At 43.6% G+C, this 27657-nt stretch overlaps 1 protein-coding gene across 1 annotated transcript; it reads right to left on the reverse strand.

Moving 5' to 3' along the window:
- Positions 1–1591: 1591 nt before the first annotated feature.
- USP18 (ubiquitin specific peptidase 18) lies at positions 1592–27567 on the reverse strand. The gene is made up of 10 exons (XM_053555684.1): positions 27309–27567; positions 26133–26229; positions 22953–23098; positions 10551–10630; positions 10111–10257; positions 8749–8844; positions 7764–7931; positions 5753–5884; positions 5238–5287; positions 1592–2459 (listed from the first exon to the last, which is right to left on the reverse strand). Exons 1-10 carry the CDS (start codon positions 27364–27366, stop codon positions 2414–2416), a joined length of 1020 nt encoding a protein of 339 aa, XP_053411659.1. The 5' UTR covers positions 27367–27567; the 3' UTR covers positions 1592–2413.
- Positions 27568–27657: the final 90 nt, after the last annotated feature.

Genomic DNA, 27657 nt, shown 5'->3' on the forward strand with positions numbered 1-27657 from the left:
AACGCCCAGCTATTTTTTGGTTGCAGTTAAGCTGGGGCCGGGTTTGAACCCGCCACCCTCGGTATATGGGGCCGGTGTCTTACCAACTGAGCCACAGGCGCCGCCCTATCTCTTGCTTTTCTATTCTGTTCCATGTCTATGTCTCTATTTTTGGGCCAAATGTATGGCAAATCCACTCCAAGCAGCATTCAAATCTGGTTGCTGAATACTGTTCAATTCCGCCCACTCTCCCATCCTTGACTTCCGTGGGGGGGTGCCAGCTGATCTTAGCAAGTGGCAATCACTTGCCTAATTCATAAGAGTTCCACAGCTCCAGATCAAAGGGCGCATCCAGGTCACTACCTCCTCATTGTGCTCCTTGAACTAGGACTCTGGGTAAGGTCCCAACACCAGGTGTGGCTGTGTTCTCTCTTTTTCCCCAGTCGTTCTAGGAGATCTCAGTTGAATGTACCTTCTTGGTCCACCATCTTGCTCTGCCCCCAAGTATGAAATCTTGTCATTAATCTGAATCTCTTAATAGCTTCATCTGTAAAAAGGGATGTTAACGCCCTCTGTTCTCTCATGATCCACATCCATTCTTCCTCCAAAATGGCTAGTGACTGTGAATGGGTTTCCATTCCCACTACCATATTTTTTTTTTTTTTGATAGAGTCTCACTATGTCACCCCATAGAGTGCCATAGTGTCACAACTCACAGCAACCTCAAACTCTTAGGCTTAAGCAATTCTCTTGCCTCAGCCACCCAAGTAGCTGGGACTACAGGCGCCCGCCACAACGCCTAGGTTTTTCCTTTGTTGTAATTGTCATTGTTGTTTGGCAGGCCCAGGCCCGGCTTGAACCCACCAGCACCAGTACATGTGGCTGGTGCCCTAGCCACTGAGTTAGAGGCCGAGCCCCACCACCATCTTTGTCTCTAATCCCATGTCGCTGGCCCCCCCAGCATATTAGTTTAACCAGAATGCAGCCAAGTGTTTCTCTCCTTTCAAACTCCTTCAGTGTTCCTCATTATTTGTTAAATTAGATCTTCTCATCCTCATCCCTCATCATTTGCTTTCTTGCTTAGAAAAGCCAAGTTTGTGGATTGTCTTTGAACATTTGAGTATTGCCTTTTTCAGCCACGCCATTGAGTACGTTTTTCCCTGTAAATGGTTGTCCTCCAACCTAACCTCTTCCAGCCTGAAGGCTTCTCCCATAACCCCACCATAGAGACGATTTAACTTGCCTTTGAATTTCTATGGCACAAACCCTTAGTATCGTACGTGTTTTTTTCTGTTTGTTTGAGATAGAGTCTCACTACATCACCCTTGATAGAGTGCTGTGGCATCACAGCTCACAGCAACCTCAAATTCTTGGGCTCAAGAGATTCTCTTTCCTCAGCCTCCCAAGTAGCTGGGACTACAGGAGCCTGGCACAATGCCCAGCTATTTTTTTGTTGCAGTTGTCTTGTTGTTTAGCTGGCCCGGGCAGGGTTCGAACCCCCCAGTCTGGGTATACATGGCCGGTGCCATGGGCGCCGAGCCTATCTATCTTATGTGTTTTAATTACCCTTCCCCATTAAACTGCAAACTCCTTCTGAGAGAAAGAACTTTATTCATCATTGTGTCTAGTACTTATGGAGAATAGATGATCAATAAATATTTATTGAACAAATAACAGTTACAAAACAATTGAATATGAATTTGAGTTCCAAAAATAAAACAAGTATAAATAGGACTGATATTCAGCTACTACGTACCAGTATGATCACATCAGTTGCAAAATATTGAAATACTTTCCTACCACTGACCCTTGCCACCTAAATGCCTCCACTACCACTGCTCTCTTCCCCGGGAGCACCTGGACATCCCACAATCTCCTAATTAAAGTGTTAGTGTCTTGTACAGCAAGGGGCACCCAAGACCAGTTCCAGCCATTGACCAGGGTCCACTCCATTCTGATTGATCAAGATCTGTGCCATGTCACTGTTAATTTTTTTTTTTTTTGAGACAGAGTCTTACTGTCACCCAGGCTAGAGTGCCATGGCATGAGCCTAGCTCACAACCTCAAACTCCTAGGTTCAAGCAATCCTCCTGCCAGTAGCTGGGACTATAGGTGCTCACCACAATTAGCCTGGCTAATTTGCTCAGGCTAGTTTTTTTTTTTTTTTTTTTTGCTCAGGCTAGTCTTGAACTCCTGAGCTCAGGCAATCCACCCGCCTCAGCCTCCCAGAGTGCTAGGATTACAGATATGAGCCACCACACCCAGCCCCATTGTGAAATATTTTGATAATTACCCCTGATTATAAGTAAGGTTTACTTATACAGTTCAAAAATGATGTTTCTCCTTGTTGCAAAATCTGTTGGCCTAAGCAGATCCAGGAATAGAAAAGGAAAATGACAGTTTGTCAGGTCTGTGAAGGTTTAGGGTATATCCATTAGAACTCACTCTTCATGTATACCAGAAGATATGCAGTTTCCTGCCTACGAAGAAGAGAAAATGCTTCAGTATATAAAAATGAAACATTCATCATGAAACAATACATTATTAGTTCACGAAAGGACAAGTGCATGCAAACCTTGGGGTTGTTGGATGGTCTTCATCTATCCATTACGTCAGAGGGATACAGAATGGGTGACTTGGAAAATTACTACTGAGGTTTTATTAGTTAATACGAAAATCAGAAGTTGACAAACCATGGGCCCATGAGCCAAATCCAACCCTGTTTTTTTTGCAAATTAACTGGAACACAGACATGCTTATTCACTTATGTTCTGTCTAGGGCTATATTTGTGCTACAGGGCAGAGTTAAGTGGTTGCAACAGAGACTGTATGGGCCATAAAGCCTGAAATATATTTCCTTTGGCCTTCTGCAGAGAAAATGTGCCAAGCCTTGATCTCGATAATGAGAGACTCAATACAACCAAAAAGTGACAAAGATTGGGCACCTAAGAGGGATGCTTAGAAGAAACAGAAGAGAAAGATGAAAAGTAGAAGGAGTTATAACCACCTAATCTTTGATAAACCAAACAAGAACATACCTTGCGGGAAAGACTCCCTATTCAGTAAATCGTGCTGGGAGAACTGGATATCCACATGTAAAAGACTGAAACTTGACCCACACCTTTCTCCACTCACAAAAATTGATTCAAGATGGATAAAGGACTTAAATTTAAGGCATGAACAATAAAAATCCTCAAAGAAAGCATAGGAAAAAACTGGAAGATATCGGCCTGGGGAAAGACTTCATGAAGAAGACTGCCATGGCAAGTGCAACAACAGAAATAAACAAATGGGACTTCATTAAACTGAAAAGCTTCTGTACAGCTAAGGAGACAACAACCAAAGCAAAGAGACAACCTACACAATGGGAAAGGATATTTGCATATTTTGAATCAGACAAAAGCTCGATAACTAGGATCTACAGAAAATTCAAATTAATCCACATGAAAAAAGCCAACAATCCCATATATCAATGGGCAAGAGATGTGAATAGAACTTTCTCTAAAGAAGACAGACGAATGGCTAACAAACATATAAAAAAATGCTCATCATCCTTAATTAATTAGAGAAATGCAAATCAAAACAACCCTGAGATATCATCTAACCCCAGCGAGAATGGCCCACGTCACAAAATCTCAGAACTGCAGATGCTGGCGTGGATGTGGAGAGAAGGGAACACTTTTACACTGCTGGTGGGACTGCAAACTAGAACAACCTTTTTGGAAGAAAGTATGGAGAAACCTCAAAGCACTCAAGCTAGACCTCCCATTTGATCCTGCAATCCCATGACTGGGCATCTACCCAGAAGGAAAAAAATCCTTTTATCATAAGGACACTTGCACTAGACTGTTTCTTGCAGCTCAATTTACAATCACCAAAATGTGGAAACAGACTAAATGCCCACCAACCCAGGAATGGATTAACAAGCTGTGGTATATGTACACCATGGAATACTATTCAGCCATTAAGAAAAGAGAGACTGGGCGGCGCCTGTGGCTCAGTGAGCAGGGCGCTGGCCCCATATGCCGAGGGTGGCGGGTTCAAACCCAGCCCCGGCCAAACTGCAACAAAAAAATAGCCGGGTGTTGTGGCGGGCGCCTGTAGTCCCAGCTACTTGGGAGGCTGAGGCAAGAGAATCGCTTAAGCCCAGGAGTTGGAGGTTGCTGTGAGCTGTGTGAGGCCACGGCACTCTACCAAGGGCCATAAAGTGAGACTCTGTCTCTACAAAAAAAAAAAAAAAAAAAAAGAAAAGAGAGACTTTACAGCCTTTGAATTAACCTGGATGGAAGTGGAACAAATTATTCTTAGTAAAACATCACAAGAATGGAGCAGCATGAATCCTATGTATTCAATTTTGCTATGAGGACAATTAATGACAATGACATGGTGGGGTGGGGGACAGGGAGAGCAGAGAGAGAAAGAAGGAGAGAGGGCTGGGGGAAAGGAAGGGCAGAGAGAGGGAAGTAGGGAGGGGGGTGGGGAAAACGAAAAAGAAAATGTACTCTGAAAAAAAAAAAAAGGAAAAGTAGAAGGAACATTTCAGACACGTTTTACCTACTGTAATTCATTATTTTTCCAATGATCAGGCTTACCTCTGCAGCTGAAAATCATCATAAATACCATCTTTGATATACAATCTGAAAACTCAGCTGAAAAAACTAAAAACTCTCTCTGCTTTAACTTCATCCAAACTTCCCCCCATCCCAGCTCCCCTTCTGTAGTTATTGATTTTAAAAAATGATTATTGACACTCACTAAATGCAAGCTAGACAAAGAAAAATAAAAAAAGCAATCCTTTCTCCAAAGAGTTCATGATCTAATGTGAAAGCAAGTTACATAAGCAACAGTTAACTAACAATGTGATCCTTGCTGTCAAGAAGGTGTACTCAGAATGCAGCCGAAGCAGATGGGTACCCCCTACAGATGTACTTGTGAATTAGTAAAGACTTCACAGAGCAGGAAAAGACCAGGAATATTAGAACAAGAATATTAGAACAAGAGTGAGGATTTGCCTACATGGTAAATTAGGAGACGGCAGTACAACCTAGGAACTGCAAGACGCAGGGGTAAGCTGGAGGACATGGTTGTTTGGAGAGTTACTTACACTTCAGTATGACTAGAAGTGAGAAAAACATGATTAGTTGCTAGTCACTGGGGAGTCACCAGTGTAATAACAACTGAACCCACGACAATTTTGTACAGCTCCAAGAACCCTGTGTAAGCTCCTCAGGTGTTCATTACTCAAATACTTTCCTTACCAGAGGTAGGTACGATTTCCATAGGTGCACTGGATATCTTCCCACGACACCTGGAAGTACACAAATGAATGAGTCAGGCAGCCAGCTGACATTTATTAAGCACCCACAGAGTACACAGTGCTATAATTTTCCCTCCCTCACTCCTCCAGATAAACCCACCCTTAGTAACTCCCCAAAACCTGAAGCATCTATTGTACCTCTGTTTAAACTTCATTATGTTTCTCCAAAAAAACTAATTTATATATTTCTAAATCTTCTTGCTTTCCAGAAGTTTCCCACAAAGCATGGCACTGAGCCTAAAATACTAAAAACCTAGAAACAAAAGTGGACTCTTAAGAGCTATAAATTTGATGGGGACTTCCTGTAGAAATGGGTTTTAAACCTCATAAAAGGCCCCAAAGAACACAGGACCATGAAATGTCTTGATCTTGAGGACCTATGCAGCCTTGAACTCAGAATTTATTAAAGGTGGCTAATCCACAGCAAGTAGCAACTTTTTGGATAATGTTTCTCACGCAGCAAATATTGGAGTCATTGAAGCAGAACCATTTTCCATCCACAGAATTCCTGATGTAGGCACAGTAATGACCGCAGTCAGCCCTTCCTATGTGGGCAATCACAGCAAAGAGTTCGTACTGTCCTCCAGACTGGAACGAAAGAAAATGATTCGCCCATAACTCTTCCTATTCTAGCCCTAAATCTTAAATTAAAAAACACATAATTTCATCCCATATTTATACATTTCCTAATGTATGCCCGGTACTGGTAGTTCAAGGAACTAGAAAATAGTTCTTGACCTTAAGAATCTCACAGCTAATCAAAAAAGAGTTCAATGTAGCATTCATAGCTCAGTGAGTAGGGTGCCGGCCACATACGCTGAGGCTAACAGGTTTGAGCCCAGCCCAAGCCAGCTGAACAACAATTAACAACTGCAACCAAAAAATAGCTGGGCATTGTGGGGGGCGCCTGTAGTCCCAATCACTCGGGAGGCTGAAGCAAGAGAATCCCTTAAGCCCAAGAATTTGAGGATGCTGTGAGCTGTGATGCCACTATGTCTACCAAGGGCGACATAGTGAGACTCTGTCTCAAAAAAAAAGAAGAGTTCGAGACCAGCCTTAGCAAGAGTGAGACCCTGTCTCTACTATAAACAAAAAAACTAGCTGGCTGTCATGGTGGGTGCCTATGGTCCCCCAGGAGGCTGAGGCAAAAGAATCACTTGCAACCAAGAGTTTAAGGTTGCTATGACACCACAGTACTCTACCCAAGGCAACAGAGTAAAACTCTGTCTTAAAAAAAAAAAAAAATTAAAACCAAAGGTTTCTTTCTTGAAAGTTTGGACCTAAAACATGGGTGCACATTTTACATGGCAAAATACGGTATTTTAGCCTCCAAGTGGGCACAGGTTGTTTTAATAAGAAAGTAATTGGTACTAAGAACACAAAATTTGTCATATTTGCCTATGCATTTGAAAGTATTCCACATGTTATTTATTTATTTTTTTTTGAGACAGAGCCTCAAGCTGTCCCCCTGGATAGAGTGCCATGGTATCACAGCTCCTGGGTTGGAAGCAACCTCCAACTCCTGGGCTCAAGCGATTCTCCTGCCTCTGCCTCCCAAGTAGCTGGGACTACCAGTGCCTGCCACAATGCCTGGCTATTTTTTGGTTGCAGCCGTCATTATTGTTTGGCAGGCCCGGACTAGATTCGAATCTGCTAGCTCAGGTGTACATGGCTGATGCCTTAGCTGCTTGAGCCACAGGTGCCGAGCCTCTACATGTTATTTGAAAAGAAAAATACTGAATTATGGATGGACTCCTCCCTTCAATATTTAGAAATAAAGTCTTAAAACTTTTTTCTTTTTTTTTTTAAAGACAGAGTCTCACTCTGTGCCCTGGGCAGAAAACCATGGTGTCATAGTTCATAGCAACCTCAAACTCCTGGGCTTAAGTGATACTCCTGCCTCAGCCTCCCGAGTAGCTAGGACTATAAGCACCTGCCACAGGGCTCGGATAGTTGTTTTTTTTTGTTTTTTTAGTGGAGATGTGTTCTCTTCTCCCTCTTGCTCAGGCTGGTCTTGAGCTCCTAAACTCAAGTGATCCACCCGCCTTGCCCTCCCCAAGTGCTAGGATTACAAGCGTGAGCCACCAAGCCCGGCTGGAAAGTCTTGAATCTTAAAAGAAAAGAACAGCAATTACAAACAGCACTGATGGTAGTAACAGTCTATCATTGTTTTTCAAGAACACACAGATTTTCATCATTAAAATAATGTTAAAAATGTAAACATGGAATGTATGAATTTGCTTCTATGAATCACACCACGTTTTTGTTTTCCTCTCTGTGTATCCCAAGCAAAGCCAGCAGAGGATGTGATTTCTTAGATGAGAAAATGACACAGAGGAGACAGCTGAGAATGCTGTCTCTGATGAATGGGTGACTTGAAGCAGATTAGGGATTAGGGGGACAAGTCTAAATAGAGGGCGTGTTGTCTGGTGAGATGCAGAGAGGAGGTAAGGATCTGCTCACCTACCTGTTCCTCCTTATCAGAGAGGTCTTGCTTAGTTTGAAGAACCTGACTGAAATCCAAGCTCTCTGGGAAATACAGTGAGTGGTACACCTTGTTAGTCTGTGAATGTCTGATAGAGAATCGCATGAGGTGGATCGTCAAAGTCTGGGGCAAATGGGTCAGCTTCAAGACCTGAAAAAGCCAAATCACTTTGGAGATAAAATCTTAAGGTGCTTGAAATGGGTAGATTCACAGAAATGTCAGGGCTGGTGGTACGTTTTTCCCCAAAAGAGTAGAGCAGCATGATATAACAGAGTTAATGGTTTACATTCCCTGCATCTGTTGAGCTCCTCTAAGAATAAGCCAGCACTTGACTATTAGAATCCTGCACGTTTCCACACAAAAGGCACATGCAGTCCCAGGATTCTGCACAGGTCCCAGAACCCAAGGGAACTACAGAGTCTGCTCTAGGGACCTGAGGGAAAAAACCCTGCCCATTGTACTCAACCTTCTTTTGTCCTTAGAAGGCTCTGTCCCTCTCAGTGATGTGATCTGAGAAGCCACGTATACAGCTCTGGAAATCAGAAACCCCAGGATCCCAGATACTAGCCTGACCTGGATATTCTCCCTCAACTACCATGAGGTGCCCTCGGGGACTCTGAAGACTCTATTGAGAAATCTACGAGGGGCGACCTCAGACTAGTGAAGCATAGCTGACCCCTGAACAACATAGGTTTGAACTGTGTGGGTCCATTTATATATGAAGTTTTCTTCCAGTAAATACAGTCAGCCCTCCTCTACATCCACAGGTGCCACATCTGCAAACAGACGCAGGCCAAAAATACAATATGTATAGGATGTGAAATGAAGGGCTGACTTTTCATACACTCAGGTTGTACAGGGCAGACTGTGGGACTTGAGTATGTCCGGATTTGGGTAAAAGTGAAGGTCCTGGAAGCAATCCCCCATGTATATCAAGGGACTGTATCTGATTTTAGGGGATGAGTACCTGTTTCCTTTGGGTCTTCTTCCCACAGGTCTGGCAGAAGCACTTACTTGTGCGTGATAACTCCCTGGGCTGGAAGAAATACTGCAGGGCATCTTCCTGTCCGACCCAGGAGAACAAGAAAAAAGCAGGGTTGGTATTTCCCATCTTGAGTACAACCTCCTCACACCTTGCAGGTGGGGATTTAAGCTTTTGTTCTGGTTCCCTGCATGTCTCCCTTAGTGTCATGCCTGGTGTGGTACAGTTGGCAGGATTGTAAAAAGCACTTTCCCTTTGAAGGAACAAAACAGGAGGGGGCATGTGTTAAGGGACCAGAGTCAAGAAAGTGGAAGTAGGAGGAAAAAAATGGCCTTTTCCAAAACAAAGGAGAAATTGGCCAGAGCCATGCAAATGTAATAAAAAGTGACTTTTTAAAAGCAAAGGGTAGGGCAGCGCCTGTGGCTCAGTGGGTAGGGCACCAGCCCCATATACCGAGGGTGGCGGGTTCCAACCCAGCCCCGGCCAAACTGCAACAAAAAAATAGCCAGGCGTTGTGGTAGGTGCCTATAGTCCCAGCTGCTCGGGAGGCTAAGGCAAGAGAATTGCTTAAGCCCAAGAGCTGGAGGTTGCTGTGAGCTGTGATGCCACGGTATTCTACTGAAGGCAACAAAGTGAGACTCTGTCTCTAAAAAATAAATAAATAAAAATAAAAACATAGCCGGGCATTGTGGTGGGCGCCTATAGTCCCAGCTAGTTGGGAGGCTGAGGCAAGAGAATCGCCTAAGCCCAAGAACTGGAGGTTGCTGTGAGCTGTGACATCACAGCACTCTACTGAGGGCAACAAAGTCAGACTCTGTCTCTAAAAAAAATAAAAATAAAAACAAATGGTAGATAAAAGAAGCCAGGGGGATTTGGCAACATTGGGTTGTATGGTGCTGTGTTTTGAATGTTTGTCCTCTCCAAGACTCATGTTGAAACTTAATGCCCAATGTGGCAGTATGGTGAGTTGGGGCCTTTAGAAGGCGATTGGGTCATGAGGGTTGTGACCTTACGAATGAATTAAGTCATTCATAGATTCATGTGTTAGCATGGGAATAGGACTGGAGGATTCATTAGAAAAGGAAGAGAGACCTGAGCTAGCCAAGCTCAGCTTCCTTGCCCTGCACTATCTTGGGACACGGCAGTTAGTCTCTACAGTAAGATGGCTCTCTTTAAAAAAAACAAAAAGAAGTCTCTAGATGCAGCTCCTCAACCTTGGACTTCCCAGCCTCCAGGACCGTATGAAGCAAATTCCCTTTCTTTATAAACCACTCAGTCTCAGGCATTCAGTTATAACAACAGAAACAGACACATGGGTACAACAAATCCACCAAGAGAAACCCTCACCAGTGTTTTCAGGGGCTTTGAGTCCACACCAAAGAGAGAAAGGGGCAGGGTTAACATGCTACTGTTCCTGCTACTCTCCATTGTGCAATCAAGGCAAATCAAGGACTCCTTCATCTTGATTGTATACAGGGACTGAAGCCTCTCTACCTGCAAAAGGGAGAAGCACAAAAACCATAAGGTCAGAGGAGTACAAAACCATAAACCAGGTCAGGCCAGTTTCCACACGTTGGAGCCAACAGAAGCTCCAGAAATGATAGTCACTAATGCTCTTTGCTCTATGCACAAAGGAGTATAATAACAGTAACAATATTAGGGGACTGTGATAAGCATTTTATGTGAATCAACTCTTTATTCCTCTAGACACACTGCATAAACAATAGTGAAAGGAGCTAAATGAGCAGCATCTCAAACTTCTGAGTGCTCTAGTTCTAGGTTCTTACCAAGTCCACATCAGTGATTTGGTCCTTAATTAGGTTCCAGATTGTGAGGTAGAGTTGAGCAGCATCGTGCTGGATAAACACTGGCCAAACAGAAAGAGACAGCCCAATTAGTGAGGCCATCGGAGACACTCCTCAGGCTTGGGGTCCTAGCTGCCTAGAGCAGGCGTCCTCAAACTTTTTAAACAGGGGGCCAGTTCACTGTCCCTCAGACCGTTGGAGGGCCAGACTATAGTTTAAAAAAAAACAACTATGAACAAATTCCTATGCACACTGCACATATCTTATTTTGAAGTAAAAAACAAAACGGGAACAAATACAATTCACACCGCTTCATGTGGCCCGCGGGCCGCAGTTTGAAGATGCCTGGCCTAGAGGAACATAAATACTCAACACTTTGTCTTCTCCTCGCCTCCCAACCCTCAGATAGGGTAAGTTCGCATATTTGGGAACAATAAACGAATAATAAGCTTGGATTTGAGTTTTGAGAACTCTTTTTTTTTGCAGTTTTTGGCCAGGACTTGGTTTGAACCCACCACTTCCAGCATATGGGGCCAGCGCCCTACTCCTTTGACCCACAGGTGTTGCCCCGATTTTTGAGAACTCTTATAAAAGTGAAGCTTTTAAGCTTTTAATATTGGGGATCAATAAACGAATAATAAGCTTGGATTTGATTTTTGAGAACTCCTCTTAAAAGTGAAGCTCCAGTCCCACTGCATGACACAAGTTTCCTGTACCCTCACTTAGCGGCCACCCCTATGGGCCCCCAGCCAGCGAGAACCAAGGTCAATACTGGATTCTCTATGTCTATACCAACCCAATACTCTTAACTCCTATGACCATTTGGTCCTCAGCCCCTTTATGTATTTTCTTTATTCACCTATTCACGCCCCCCCCTCAAAAAATGGAATATTCATATCTGACCCAGGTTTTCTTCAGAGGTATCTAGAAAACAAGAATGGAAAGAACCATCTCAGTGTCAGATGATGTGTCTAAGAGGAAGATGGAATTAAAGAATGAATTGTACAAATGTTAGGTAAATGTAAGGCTGAAAGTTTTGTGAGCAAATATAAATGAATTTAAAATTATTCAATTTAAGAAACCTGGGAAGCGAAAAAAAAAAAAAAATGAAAAACACACCGAGAACTGTCTTGCAAAAGGATAAATGAGTGCCCGAGGGTGGCGCCTGTAGCTCAAGGAGTAGGGCGCCAGTCCCATATGCCGGAGGTGCCGGGTTCAAACCCAGCCCCGGCCAAAAACCCCAAAAAAAAAAAAAAATGAGTGCCCGAAATGCAAAGACATCGCAGGAAAAGGTGGTCACCGTAAATATACTAAAGCTGCCATCTCAACACCACTGTCTTTCCTGCATAATACTTAACCACGATTTGTATTCAACAGTTTCAGGCTTTTATTTTATTTTGCTTTTGTCTTTGTGCTGTCTCTCTAAACTGTAAGCTCCATGAAGGCAAAGACTGTGAGCTTTGTTTCTTATCTACAACAACAGCACAACATCTGGCACATCACTGCTGAACATTTTATATTGTTTGAACAGATTTATCTGTTCCAAGACAATGAACCCTAAACTCAGTGACAAACAGGCGAGGAGCAGGACTGAAGTGGTGTTCTCCAGGGAACAGCTCACAGAAGGCTGCCTGCCACAGAGCTGGCGCTGGATGTGAAGGAAGTCAGACGGCCTTGCCTTCTGGAGACATTTGGCGTCATCTGACCGCAAGAAGTGTGTGTCGGGGGCTACTTTCCAACCTATAGTTTACTTAATACCTGCTATATGCAAGGCATTGCATGTGCCAGAGAGAGTTCCTGTCCCCAAGAGACCTATATGCTGGTCAGCAGCAGTGGCTCACACCTATAATCCTAGCACTCTGGGAGGATGAGAGAGGTGGATCACCTGAGCTCAGGAGTTTGAGACTAGCCTGAGCAAGAACAAGACCCCATTTCTACTAAAAATAGAAAACATAGCCGGGCATTGTGGTGGGCACCTGTAGTCCAGCTACCAGGGAGGCTGAGGCAAGAGGATTGCTCAAACCTGAGAGTTTGAAGTTGCTGTGAGCTATAATGCCACAGCACTCTACCGAGGGCTACAGAGTGAGACTCTGTCTCAAAAAAAGAGGCTGGGCACGGTGCCTCACAACTGTAATCCTAGCACTCTGGGAGGCCACGGTGGGTGAATTTCTGAGCTCATGAGTTTGAGACCTACAGGAAGAATGGGGGCCGAAGACCCCATTCTTGCAGGGAGGGCACCCCCAGAAAAAGGGAAAATTAAAAATAAGCTGACGGATTTGCAACAAAGAAAAGTAAGCTAGTTTACCTTTAAACTAGCCGTTGTTAAATTTCTTATCTGAACAAGTTTCTGGCCTTTCCTGAAAATCTGGCCTATTGGGGACACAGCTCACACCAATACCCTGCTGAGTCTGTAAACACTCTGAGGAAGGATATGGTCATTAAAAGAGATTATGACAAGACCTACAATAGATACACCCTCTAGGTTGTTTCTGAAGGACCCAGTGATGCCATTTTGGGCTTTTCATGATTTCAGGCTTTTGTTCTCCATTTTAAAAGCAACCTGAAAATCCTCTGTTTTGTTTCTTAGTAAACCACACCTGTCCCTATCTCCTGGGATGCGTCCCTATCTCCCGGAGTGTGTCAGAACCCGCCCCTTCCCCAGCGTTGAGATTGGCGGGACCCTATCAGCCTTAAATTCTAGTGTCAGCATAAGAGATAACTGACCCAAAGGCCACGCTTTGTTTCCCATGCCCCTCACCCCTTAACCACTGCATAAAAACCCTGCAGGCAGTGAGCACAGCACTCTCAGCCCCAGTTGCAGCTGGGAACGCTGGCAGCCCTGGCTCGAGCCTGAATAAATGCCCTCGTGTGATTTGCATCGGTGTCTGGCTCTCTCGTATGGTCACTGGGGATTTGATTCTTGGGTGTAGCAATTTCCTGCACATTAAACACACAAAGCAGATACCCACTGTGGAGATTTGCATTTGGCTGGGGCAGAGACCAAGGGAATAGTTCCAGCCCTGAGCTCCCACCTTCGAAAATTCTATTCTGTGTCTCCTGGCTCTTTATCATCATTCCTAACTTTATATTTCTTCAGTCAGTGGCCAGTTCCACAGGTCTTAGCAGACTCTGCCCCCGGGGTGGGACCCTAACAGAGACTGGCCTGAGCAAAAGTGAGACCCCCATCTCTACTAAAAATAGAAAAACTGAGGCAAGAGGATTGCTCGAGCCCAAGAGTTGGAGGATGCTGTGAGTTATGATGCCACAGCACTCTACCAAGGGCCACAGCTTGAGACTCTGGTCTCAAAAAAGAAAAGAAAAAAAAAGAAATATACGTTCTATATATTCTAGGGGAGGAGAAGTATCTAAATAATCATAATGCAAAGAAGAATTTTTAAAATAAGAAAAACAATGTGTACAATCTGCTGTGGAAAGCTAAATGAGAGTGAGGCTATAACTGCAGGGGTGATGTGAGGGCCTCCATAAACCTGCTCCTCCAGAAAAGCAATGAAAATACTGGCAAAGACGGTCGAGTCAACTTTTCAGAACTCTGAAAATTAACCAACAGTTACAATAATCTGAAGAATTTTTCTTTGAGAAAAACTGCTGAACCTAAGTATAAAGAGCAGAGTTTATAACTTTTTATTTTTTTTATTTTTTGAGACACAGTCTTGCTCTGTCACCCAGGGTAGAGTGCTGTGGAGTCATAGCTCACACCAACTTCAAACTCCTGGGTTCAAGTGATCCCCTTGCCTCAGCCTCCCAAGTAGCTGGGATACAGGTGTCCGCCACCACGCTGAGCTAGGTTTTCTATTTTTAGTAGAGATGGGGTCTCGCTCTTGCCCAGGCTGGTCTTGAACTCCTGAGCTCAAGCAATCCACCTGCCTCAGCCTCCCAGAGTGCTAGGATTACAGGTGTGAGCCATCATGCCCATTTATGACTTTTTAAACTTGGCTTATGCCCATTCCCATTCCCTTCTTCCCACTCTATAGCAGCCTTAAAAACCAACAGTCCAGCAACCATAAAAGCTATGAAAACCAACAGCTTTGCAACCACCGTAGGGGTCAGACCTGGACTGCAGCTTCTCAGAAAGTCCCTTCCCAAGAGCATTTTTATCATTTGAACTGTTTTGTAGCTCCATGGAAAAATTCCAGGGATTATCATTGTTTGAACTGTCTCCAAGCTCACTCAGAAGAAAATCCTGATCCCTTCGGAATTTGTGGAAAAAACCTAGTAACAACACTATAGTTACTCAAGGCTCCCGTATCATTTGGGCAAAGAAAAACCTGGCCAAAAAAACTTGAAAGATCTGGGGAATGAGATGTCCACAGGGGACTTTGAAAAGCACTGACAGTTCTGGAGATTGTTAGGTTGGCCAAACTAACCCCATCTTGAACTGAAAAGCCATTCTTGAGACTTTGTAACGGGTGGACATAACTCAGATAACCAGTCTGCAGACTCCTCATGTCTTTGTATGGGCCCAATTACAGATGCTTGAGAAATATGCCGACCTCCAAGCTTCTGACACAATGATAAGAAGAGCCACCAGGAGACTCTTGATAATGAGATAACATCTTTGAAGCTCTGAAAGAACAACAGTTTGGAGGTCCTTGAGAGAAACCATTTGCTCCCCAGCCGGCTATAAAAGACTGGCCTCCCTCCCTAAACCCTGCTAACATCCTTTAGATCTTAGCCCACTTACACCCAAGTGTCAAAATAAACATTGCGGCCTTTGTTATACTTTGGTCTAAAATGTTCTGATCTATTCCTTTTCAGTTTTTATCTGTCAGAGACCTGAGAGTCCATGTGCATGCCCAAGTAAGACCTGAGAGGCCCCAAATCTCTCACCTCTGGCTGACATTGAAGTCATATGCAAGAAAGAAGTGAAGGCTAATACAGAATCATAAATTGGCTGAGCTTTGAAAGTGCACCCTAACAGACACAGAGAGGCCCTCAGGAAATTCTGGAAGACTGGTTCAAAGCATTCAAGGAAATCTCTCACAAATTATCTCACCACTAAGCTAACTAAACAGAGACTTCAGTGGCTACATACTATAGGGAATATGGACTTTACAGAATTATTTCAGGGAAGTCACTAAACGAAGAGCAACAACAACAAAAAGGACAATAAAACAGAAATAGCAACCAGCCCTGGTGTGGCTGGCTCTGATGTCCAGTGTTGCCACATTATATCATCTAAAATGTTCAGTTAAAAAAATACAAGGCATACAATGAAACAAAAAAGCATGGCACACAGGGAAAAAAGCAATCAGTAGAAATTGTCACTGGGAAGCACCAGAGGTTGGCCTTACTAGACAAAGGCTTTGTAAATCAGCTATTATAATATATCCAAAGAACTAAAGAAAATCATGACAAAAGAATTAAAGTATGAAAATGATGTCTCGGTATATAATATCAACAAAGAAAAAAATTATTTAAAAATGGGTGGTGCCTGTAGCTCAGTGAGTAGGGCACCGGCCCCATATGCTGAGGGTAGCGGGTTCAAACCCAGCCCCGGCCAAACTGCAACCAAAAAATAGCCGGGCGTTGTGGCGGGTGCCTGTAGTCCCAGCTGCTCGGGAGGCTGAGGCAAGAGAATCGTGTAAGCCCAAGAGTTAGAGGTTGCTGTGAGCCGTGTGAAGTCATGGCACTCTACCCGAGGATGGTATAGTGAGACTCTGTCTCTACAAAAAAAAAAAAATTATTTAAAAAAGATCAAATGGAAATTGTTTTTTTTTTTTTGAGAGAGAGTCTCACTATGTCGCCCTCAGTAGAGTGCCATCACAGCTCACAACAACCTCCACCTCTTGGGCTTAAGTGATTCTCTTTCCTCAGCCTCCCAAGTAGCTGGGACTACAGGCGTGTGCCACAACGCCTATTATTTTTGGTTGCAGTTGTCATTGTTGCTTAGCTGGCCTGAGGCTGGGTTCGAACCCGCCAGCCTCAGTGTAAATGGCTGGCGCCATAAACACTGTGCTATGGGTGCCGAGCCCAAATAGAAATTCTTGAGGTGTTATAAGCAGACCTAACTCAGATAAGAGAGACATAAGAGGACTTGGCACCCATAGCTCAGTGGTTAGGGTGCCAGCCACATATGCCAGTGCTGCAGGTTTGAACCCAGTCCGGGCCTGCTAAAATAACAATGACAACTACAACAAAATAATAGTCGGGTGTTGTGGCGGGAGCCTGTAGTCCCAGCTACATGGGAGGCTGAGGCAAGAAAATCGCTTAAGACCAAGAGTTGGAGGTTGCCGTGAGCTGTGACGCCACAGTACTCTACCAAGGGTGACATAGTGAGACTCTGTATCAAAAAAAAAAAAGAGAAAGATATGAGAAATACAATAACGGAAATAAAAAATCCATTACAGGTCAAAACAAATTTGAGCTGTCAGAATAAAGAATAAGTAAACTTGGAGATAGCTCAATTGCAATTATCCAGACTGAGAAATAAAAGGAAAAATGAACATAGGGCCCAGATGGGCTCACCACTAATTCTCTACAATCTCTTCCAGAAGATACAAGCAGAGAGAACACTTCCTAACTCATTCTATGAGGCCAACATTATCCTAATACCAAAACAAGACAAAGACATTACAAGAAAAAAAACCTAATAATGGTATCTCTCATGAACATAAGTGCAAAAGTCCCCAACAAAATATTAGCAAATCAGATCCATCTCTGTATAAAAAGAATTATAGGGGGTGGTGTAAGCAAGGTGGAGTAGGCAGATCCTGATATTCCTTTTTCCCACAGACACACTGAAAAAACATTCATACGCAGATCAATTCCCTCAGACAATAATTCAGAAGCTAGTTGAGCAAATCCTGCACACAGGGCAAGGAAGAAAATATCCACACCAAAACGGTTTAGGAAAGCTGAGACACACACACCCCAAAGCTTATCCTAGACAATCAGGAGGAAATCCCCAACTCTGTTTCCCGAGGGGTGAAGGGCTGGGGCTGCATAGAGTGCCTCAACTTTTTAGGGTTCCCACCCAAGGGCTTGGCTCCTAAATCACCTAGCTCTGGGAGAGATACTGGTCAACATTCACAAATCCCCTGAGACCACGGAGAGCAAAGAGGGAGTTTTAAATGGGCAAGTGAGCACTTTACAGGAGCTATAGCCTGGGGCTCAGCACAGAGGAACAGGCAAAAATGCCAGGCCCCCAGTTTCTTCCCTGGACAGGGCTTTGTCTGCACATTTGCAGCTGCTGTCCTAGGGCTTCTATGCATCTGGAAGCTGACAGGGTAGGGAATTAGTAGACCCTGGGAGCCTGACCTGGTATGTGGGCACATCCCACGCCTCTGCCCAGAGGTTTGCTCTAGAGATAGGGCCAAGCATCCTGTCAGTGTCTCTGACAGCAGATGGGAAGCAGCATTTCCTAGGCTCCTGGGGGTGACAACTGCATAGGTTGAGAGACTGCAGTTTAAATGTAAGTACAGGAAATCTGGGACAGATGCTTTCTCCAGCTTACTGCAGAGAGAGTGACAGATAATCTCTAGCTTCCAGATTTTTCCTGAGTATAGAATAAACCGGAACACACATTTAACACCCCAGCTTCTCCAGCTGCTTCTCCAGGGACTAGCTTCTATCTCACCTGTCTTAGGGCACTGATGAGAATTGACAAGTTCTAATCTCCTGAGGGTGGAGCATTGACAGCAGTTTAGATAAGCACAAAGGCTCAAGAGGCACCCAGAACCTCTGGCAGGGCTTATGGACATGTTGGTCACTGTGAAAGTTTTGAGACAGACTGTGCCACGGTCCATTATTTCACTTCCAAGAAACACAGTTGACGTGTCCTTTCTAATTCACACCTGCAAGTTTCAACTTGCTTGGCTTATCAGTGCTGCTGCACGGATTTTACTTCTCTTGTATCTCAAAATTTGCCTGACTAATGCAGGTGACAATCTCTATAGCAAAGTAACAGAAAAATTTAGTAAATTTCAGTAATGGCTAAAATCAATCATATGAGCTCTTTCTCTCTCCCTAGCTGATAGGCAGCCTGTGGTTAGTTTTTACAACATCTGAAAGGAGCCTAACAGACAGAAAGGAAAAGTGAAAGTTTCATTTTCCAGAAATTGCCTTTTAGAATTTGCCTTTTTACGGCCTTAGGGAGTTTCTGGACAAAGGGGGTGGGGAATGTAAGCTACAAGCTTCAGTTTCTGCCCCTGAATCAATGAGAAGACTACAATCTTCAGTGAAAAACCTGCCACTAACAACGAGAGTGGATACAGTGGTTTCATAGTACCCTGTCTGTTAATTTGGCTACCGTCATAAGTCTTCTTACCTCTCTTTACAACTTCTAAATAAAAAGCCAGAGAACCTGATTGTCTCTGTCAACACCATATCCCTCTCTTTCACCATGTTGGCCCTTTTCCATTCAGGAAAATAAACTTTTCTTTCTTTCTATCCTAATCTTTGTCTGGAGAAATTTTTGTCAAAACCCAAGGCACTCTACCAAGGGCAACAAAGCGAGGCTGTCTCAAACAAACAAACAAAACCCCCAAAACAATAATAACAAAAAACCCAAGTCCAACAGCCCACACCTTAACAAAAGATTCAGCTCCTATAACAAGGCCAGTGTAACAAGGCTGAGAGAAGTATCTTTCTTTTTTATTTGTAAGGGACAGGGTTCCTGTCACCCAGGTTAGAGTGTGGAGTGGTGCAGTCATAGCTCACTGAAACCTTGAACTCCTGGGCTCAAGCAATCTTCCATATCAGCTTCCTGAGTAGCTAGGACTACAGACGTGTGCCACCGTCCCCAGCTAATTTGTAAACACTTTTTGTAAATCGGGGGGGGGGGGTGTCTCATTATGTTGCCCAGGCTGGTCTCAAACTCCTGGCCTTGAAGGATCCTCCCATCTTGGCCTCCTAAAGTGCTAACATTATGGGCATGAGCCACTATGCCCAGCACACCTTCTTTCTTACCTAATATGCAGAAACGACAGAGAACCAAGAAGAATGAAGTAACAGAGAAGTATGTTCCAAACAAAATATCAAGATAAATCTCCAGAAATGACCCCTAATGAAATGGAGAAAAGTGATTTACTTTATAGACAATTCAAAATAATGATCAGAAAGATGCTCACCAAAGCCAGGGGAACAATGCATGAACAAATGAGAATTTCAACAAAGAGAAAAAAATGTAAAAGCACCAAACAGAAATCATATAGCTGAAAAATACAATAACTGAAATAAAAATTCAATAGAGAATCTCAACAGACTAGATGAAGCAGAATACAAGATTAGTGTATTAGAAGACAGGACCTTAGAAATCATCGATTGAGAGGCACAAAAGGAAAACAGACTCAGAAGGAGTGAAGACAGCTAAGAAAGTTATAGAACAATGTGCAGCAGACCAATATATGCATTACATGTCTCAGAGTGTAAGAAAGTGGAGAGTGAGAAGAGACAAAAAGCTTATTCAAAGAAATAATAGTCATGAACTGCATAGCAATGGTTTGGTCAGTGACAAACCACAGAATCAACAGTAGTTATAAGACATAGCCTACTAGGCTGTGTCATCCAGGTTTCTGTAAGTACAATCTACGATATTCACACAGTGATGAAATCACCTATCAACACATTTCTTGGGATATGTTAAGTGATGCATGACTATAAGACCAAAATCATCCCAACCTAGGAAGGAAATAGAAATCCAGAATCAGGAATCCCGAATGACACCAATAAGATTAATCTAAAGAGACCCACATGAAGACATAAGCAGTTATAAAAGTTCAAGAGAGCAGCATGAGAAAGGCAACTTGTTGCATATAAGGAGCCTCAAAAGAATGTAAGTAAATTTTTGAACAAAAACTTTGCAAGCTAAAAGGCAGTATGATGATATATCCAAAGTGCTGAAGGAAAACAAGTGCTAACCAAATCTGTCCTTCAAAAATGAAGATGAGGGGTGGCACCTGTGGCTCAAATGAGTAGGGCGCCGGCCCCAAATGCCAGAGGTGGCAGGTTCAAACCCAGCCCTGGCCAAAAACTGCAAAAACAAAGGACGCTAGACTGTAACCCAAGAGCATAAGAAAGTATGAAACTCATTGGTGAAGATAAATATTTAAACAAAAATAGAATATTGTACTACTATATGGTGGTGAGTAGATAGCTTTTAATTCTAACACAGAAAAGGCCGGGTGTAGTGGCTCACGCCTGTAATTCTAGTAATCTGGGAGGCTGAGGTGGGTGGACTGCTTGAGCTCACAAGTTTAAGACCAGCCTAAGCAAGAGCGAGACCACGTTTCTACTAAAAATAGAAAAAAATTGAATCAAGAGTTGGAAGTTGCTGTGAGCTATGAGGATGCCATGGCACGCTACCAAGGGTGATAGCTTGAGAGTCTGTCTCAAAAAAAAAAAGAAAAGCAAAAGACAAAAGTATTAAAAACAAACACAATTAAATTATGTTAGTGGATACATAATATAAATCAATATATATTATGACATCAATAGCATATAATGTGGAGGAAGGAGAGGTTAAAGTGGTGAGTTCTTTCATGCAAGGGAAATTAAATTATTACCAACTCAAAATAAACTGTTATATTTTATGTAAGCTACTTGGTAAATAAAAAGAAAATACCTCTAGAATTTATAAAAGCAAAAATTAACAATTTTTTTCAAAGGAACCAAAATTTACCAAAAAAAGAAAAAAAGGCTCGGTGCCTCTACCACAGTGGTTATGGCGCCAGCCACGTACACCAAAGCTGACAGGTTTGAGCCTGGCCTAGGCCAGCTAAACAACAACTGCAAAAAAAAAAAAAAAATAGCTGGCCATTGTGGCAGGCGCCTGTAGTCTCCCCACTTGGGAGGCTGAGGCAAGAGAAGCACTCAAGCCCACGAATTTGAGGTTGCTATGATGCCACTGCACTCTACCCAGGGCGGCAGCTTGAGACTCTGTCTTAAAAAAAATACTAGTAGGAGACGTGAATGTATCATTTTCAATAAAATATGCAGACAGAAAATTAACAGAGAAACAGTGGACTTGAGCGGAACAACACTGAAGACCAAATGGACCTAAGATACATAAAGAACTTTCCACCCAACAGAGAATATGGATTTCCTCAAGTGCACATAGAACATAACCAGGATAGAGCTCGTGTTAGGTCATAAAACAAGTCTTACCAAATTTAAGAACAAAATAATTTAAAGTATCTTTTCCAACCACAATGGAATGAGAATAGAAATCAATAAGAGCCAATACAATGGGAAAATTTACACATATGGAGAAGTTAAATAACACAATCAAGAGCAACCACTGGATCAGAGAGGAAATTGAAAGGGATTTTAAAAAATATTTCAAGACAGGGCAGCGCCTGTGGCTCATTCGGTAAGGCGCCGGCTCCATATACCGGGGGTGGCGTGTTCAAACCCGGCCCCGGCCAAACTGCCCCGGCCAAACTGCAACCAAAAAATAGCCGGGCGTTGTGCGGGCGCCTGTAGTCCCAGCTACTCGGGAGGCTGAGGCAAGAGAATCGCTTAAGCCCAGGAGTTGGAGGTTGCTGTGAGCTGTGTGAGGCCACGGCACTCTACCGAGGGCCATAAAGTGAGACTCTGTCTCTACAAAAAAAAATATATATATATTTCAAGATGAATGAAAATAAAAACACAAATTACCTAAACTTAGGGGATGCAGCAAAACCACTACTAATGTAATGATACAGAGTTCCCCCATTCAAGGCTGGACGGGGGACCCCAGTTTCCTAAGCCTGGGCAATTTCATGAAAGGAATGCCCCGACATTTTGCCCTTAGCTGGAGGGACTGCATTCATTCATTTGTTAATATGATCATTTACATTGAAAAGGTGCTTTTCCATTTACCAAGTCCCTGCCAAACATAATTATCAAAACCTTATATCCCTAGACCCACGCAGAGACATCCCACTTGGGTCTTTGTATTCCTTCCTGTCTATAAATCCTATCTTACCACTGATCTGTGGTTGATGGGTTCATTCTTCGAATGAACAGGTGAATTTTACAGTATGCAATATATATCTTAATAAAGCCTTTTTAAAAATAAAAACTTACCTATTTATGATTTCTTTTTTAAAACATGGTTTCTCCTTTTTATTCCTTTATTCTGTTTTCCTGGGACTCTTTACCCATGGGGCTGAATGAGCTTTGAGGAAACTCTTAGGCTTAATTACTTTACTGAGAGGCAGAAAAAGGGTGAGCATGAGAGTATAAAGTTCATAAATATTATCAATTTTGCACCTGTAAAAATGTGTAATTCTTAAAAATATTTCAGATCTACACAATGCCTCCAATACAAGGGGCCCAGAGTCTACCTAACTTCCTTCTTGTTGATTCACTGCCCGTTAGTCCCTCTCTCCTCTCTCTCCTTTTTCCCTTCTGAGACTGGCAGAGCTGGAAGGACTGTCTTACATGGCACTTTGTACTTCCGGAGGCAGGAGGCAAACTCCAGGGGTCGTACTGCTTTTTGCCGGCTGTCCTGCATCTTCTCTAGCAGCAAAAGCAGCTGGAAAGGGACACTTCTCCTCTGCTCTTCATTTTCCCTCGGCACTGTTATCCTGCCACGTAAGAACAGCCAGAAACCACCTTACACCTATAGTTCTGGATGTTGGGTGCACTGATAGAATCAGGTGTACCTGCTCAAATAGACCTGCCCCGCCCAGGAAGGGTCAGACTCTTGTCCGTCCCAGGAAATAGGAATGCTGCCAATTGCTGCCCTCCCTGACCCTTTAAATTCCCATCCGCCATAACCCACAGGTGGAATTCCTTTCTTGATTTCACCCCACCTGCATCCACATGGAAATAAAGACCACATTATTTCTACAGAACAGGGATTCTGTTTTCCTTTGTTCATGCCTTGGAATAATCGTTTTTCCTTGGGTCCAGAACATTTCAACACATTGACATTACATGAGAAAGTTTTAAAAATCTCCGTATCTTGGCCGGGTGTGGTGGCTCACGCCTGTAATCCCAGCACTCTGAGAGGCTGAGGCAGGTGGATTGCCCTGAGCTCAGAGATTGGAGACCAGCCTGAGCCAGAGTGAGACCCCGTCTCTACAAAAAAAAAAGCCAGGCGCAGGGGAAGGGGAGAGCAGAGAGAAAGAAGGAGGGAGGGGTGGGGAAAGGAAGAGCAGAGAGAGGGAAGGAGGGAGGAGGGATGGGACCTTGATGTGTACCACACCTTTTGGGGGCAAGACATGATTGTAAGAGGGACTTTACCTAACAAATGCAATCAGCGTAACCTGGTTTCTTGTACCCTCAATGAATCCCCAACAATAATAAAAAAAGAAAGCTGGGCGTTTGTGGCAGGCGCCTATACTCCCACCTACTTGGGAGGCTAAGGTGAGAGAATCACTTAAGCCCAAGAGTTAGAGGTTGCTGTGAGCTATGATGCCACAGTACTCTATCCAGGGTGACAGCTTGAGACTCCGTCTCAATAAAAAACAAACAAAAAAAATAAATAATAAAAATCTCTATATCCAGGCCACTTCCCATACAAATGAAATCAGAATTTTGGGAGTTGGGCCCGATTGTTAGAAATTTATTTTTTAAGACAGAGTCCCACTATGTCACCCTTGATAGAGCTGTGGCATCACAGCTCACTGCAACCTCAGAATCTTGGGTTTAAGTGATTCTCTTGCCTCAGCCTATTTTTTGTTATAGTTGTTATTGTTGTTTTAGCTGGCCCGGGCTGGGTTCGAACCTACCAACCAAATTTGATGTATGTGGCTGGCACCGTAACCACTGTGGTACGGGTGCTGAGCCCCAATTATTAGAATTTTTTTTTTTTTTTTTTTGCCGGGGCTGGGTTTGAACCCACCACCTCCAGCATATGGGACTGGAGCCCTACTCCTTGAGCCACAGGCGCCGCCCCAATTATTAGAATTTTTAAGCTCCCAGTTGATTTAAATGTGTAGCCAAAGGTGAGAACCACTGTGCATCAGTGAATTAGCTGTACCAAGCGCCCTCTAGAGAGGAGGATGGGCACTGCCCTGACCACTGATCACACCAGAATGAAGGGCAGAGGCAGTAGGTCCTCAGTTCACAGCCAGGTCAAGCAGCAAAATGTCCAGCCTTAACCACTCCAAACTGAAAAAGCAAATACTGAGATACGTCCTGGGGAAGAAAGGGCAACATGAAGGGATGTTAGTGCATTTTGGCCATGATTCATTTAAATTAGGCATCTCTCTGTTTTCCCATATTAACAGATGGGTAAAAGGAGAAAGCATGAGACAGAAAAGAATGAGTGATAAAGGGCAGCGCCTGTGGCTCAGTGGGTAGGGCACCGCCCCACATACCGAGGGTGGCGGGTTTAAACCCGGCCCCAGCCAGCTAAAATAGCAGTGAGAATTGCAACAAAAAATAGTCGGGCCTTGTGGCAGGCGTCTGTAGTCCCAGCTATTTGGGAGGCTGAGGCCAGAGAATCGCTTAAGCCCAAGAGTTGGAGGTTGCTATGAGTTGTGACGCCACGGCACTCTATCGAGGGTGTCAAAATGAGACTCTGTCTCAAAAAGAAAAAAAAGAATGAGTGGGGTGGCGCCTGTGGCTCAGTTGGTAAGGCGCCGGCCCCATATACAGAGGGTGGCGGGTTCAAACCCGGCCCCAGCCAAACTGCAACCAAAAAATAGCCGGGCGTTGTGGCGGGTGCCTGTAGTCCCAGCTACTCGGGAGGCTGAGGCAAGAGAATCGCTTAAGCCCAGGAGTTGGAGGTTGCTGTGAGCTGTGTGAGGCCACGGCACTCTACCGAGGGCCATAAAGTGAGACTCTGTCTCTACAAAAAAAAAAAAAAAAAAGAATGATAAAATATTAGTCCTTAAAAATTAGTGATGAATTATGTGTGTGTATGTGTGTGTGTCTGTGTGTACGTACTGGGGTCCATTGACTTACTCCACTGACACTGGTTTCTTTTAACCAAATCTATAGCTGACAATCCTGGCTGCACTTTAAAAGTCACTTAAGGAATCTTTTAAAAAGTACCACTGCCTGCACCCCACCCTAGACCAACTGAAACCAGATAACTGGAGTGGGACCAGGTATTCATACATATTTAAATATTAGGTGATTCTATGTGATTTTCTTTCTTTTTTTTTTTTATTGTTGGGGGATTCATTGAGGGTACAATAAGCCAGGTTACACTGATTGCATTTGTTAGGTAAAACATTTTATTTTTTGAGACAGAGCCTCAAGCTGTCCCCCTGGGTAGAGTGCTGTGGCATCACAGCTCACAGCAACCTCCAACTCAAGCGAGGCTCAAGTGATTCTCCTGCCTCAGCCTCCCAAGTAGCTGGGACTACAGGCGCCCGCCACAACGTCCGGCTATTTTTTTTTTTTTTTTTGGTTGCAGCCATCATTGTTGTTTGGTGGGCCTGGGCTGGATTTGAACCCGCCAGCTCAGGTGTATGTGGCTGGTGCCTTAGCCGCTTGAGCCACAGGCGCCGAGCCTAAATATTAGGTGATTCTAATGCACAGTCCAGAATATACAGGAAAAGATTGGAAAGAAAAGGCCTCTAAAAGTCCAAGTCACTATGAAGAACTGAGTATTTATAAACATAAAATAATATTCATGCTCATCAGCTTGAATAATAGTCTTACCTCTTCAATATCTTGGTGAAGTCCCTGTTCATTATGAATACCTGAATCAGGGAGTTAAGGCAGCATGTCTGTCCAATGTTGTGTAAACCAACCAGCCCTACAAACAGAAGACAAAAAAATACTGAGGGCAAGCCCTAGCTAAAGAAGTTAACTAAAAATCAAATGTTTTTCTAGAATCTACTAAGGACATAAAATCTTATAATCTCAGAGGTGTAAAGAATTCACTAATGATCTTGCAAACAAACTAAAGGAGAGATATCAAGCATGAATCTTAAGAAAGTTAAATAACAAGAAAAGTTTTAGTAGTCTATTAGCAAAAGAGAGATGTTACCAAAATAAAAAAAAATACCTTATTCATTGCCAAATGAGTAGTACAGAAAATGTCGGAAGAGAAAAGAAAAAGAAAGAATCATTACATAAAGCACAACTGGGAGAATTACGGTTCCTCTCCGTCAAATTGTTCTCTACAAAGCTGAGTCAGAATGGGCATCTATGGAATTCAGGGATAAGAGGAACTCCCCAGATAGTCTGTGATGGTCTCCAGAGTAGAGGCCTCAGCCCAGGTTTCACCACAGATGGAAGAAATCAGAAAACAGTTTTAGGGAAGAATCACCTAATATAAACTCACCTTGAGAGGCTGAAAGCCAGAAGAAACTTATAAGAATAGGAGAAGAACAAAATGTCACAGTTTTCCTACCCCTTAGCAACCAACTTCCCCTTTTCCAACTTAGCCTTAAGCTCAGCAGACACCACAAGGGAGCAATTTAAGAGGGAAGGAGCACCACTAAGCTCACAATTCCTGGAGAAAGGGCTTTGGCATATATAAGATAGGGCAACGGGAAAGTAAAAATCTGGGGGCAACAGATGATGACAGACTTTTGCTCCCCAGGTCAGCAGGAGGACATTGCTCCTAGATAGACCTGTACAAAGGCAACAATAAAGACAGGAACTGATGCTGGGTGCTGCCATTTGCCAAGCATTGGTTTAAAGTTGTGTCCACAGATTATCCCATTTAATTCTCCCAACAACCCTCTGTGCTTGGTACTACTATAATCCTCATTTTAAAGATGCAGAAACCAAGGCACAAGAAATGGGAACCACTAACTATAAAGCTCTACTGCTTCAGAGCATAGCATATATGCAGTCAGAAAGAGAAAAATGGAAGGATCTAATGACCATGAGGGTAGTCCCAGGCGGTAAGATGTTCTCTCGGCTGCTTTCTGTCCCTCTTCATAGTGTTCTCTTCCCTCTCCTCAGCAGGTTCTGCTGGGAGCTGCTGAGACTCAGCCACGATTGACTGAGAGATTTCCCTGAGAAACCCAAACACGTTGCCCGTGGTGATCACTCCAGAATCCCAGGCCAAGGAGGCCTGGTCCGTGTTCAGGACTGCACGACTTCACTTCCAGGAAGAGCTCACATGAGCCAGGCACACAGGACCTCTGTGAAAAGACAAGGCAGGTAGGCAAGGATCAGACAAGAGGGAAAATGTACTCATGTAATTAGTTCTGATTCCAAAGAGCCAAGT

This window comes from Nycticebus coucang, chromosome 12, assembly GCF_027406575.1.
Source record: "Nycticebus coucang isolate mNycCou1 chromosome 12, mNycCou1.pri, whole genome shotgun sequence".
NCBI classification, from domain to species: domain Eukaryota; kingdom Metazoa; phylum Chordata; class Mammalia; order Primates; family Lorisidae; genus Nycticebus; species Nycticebus coucang.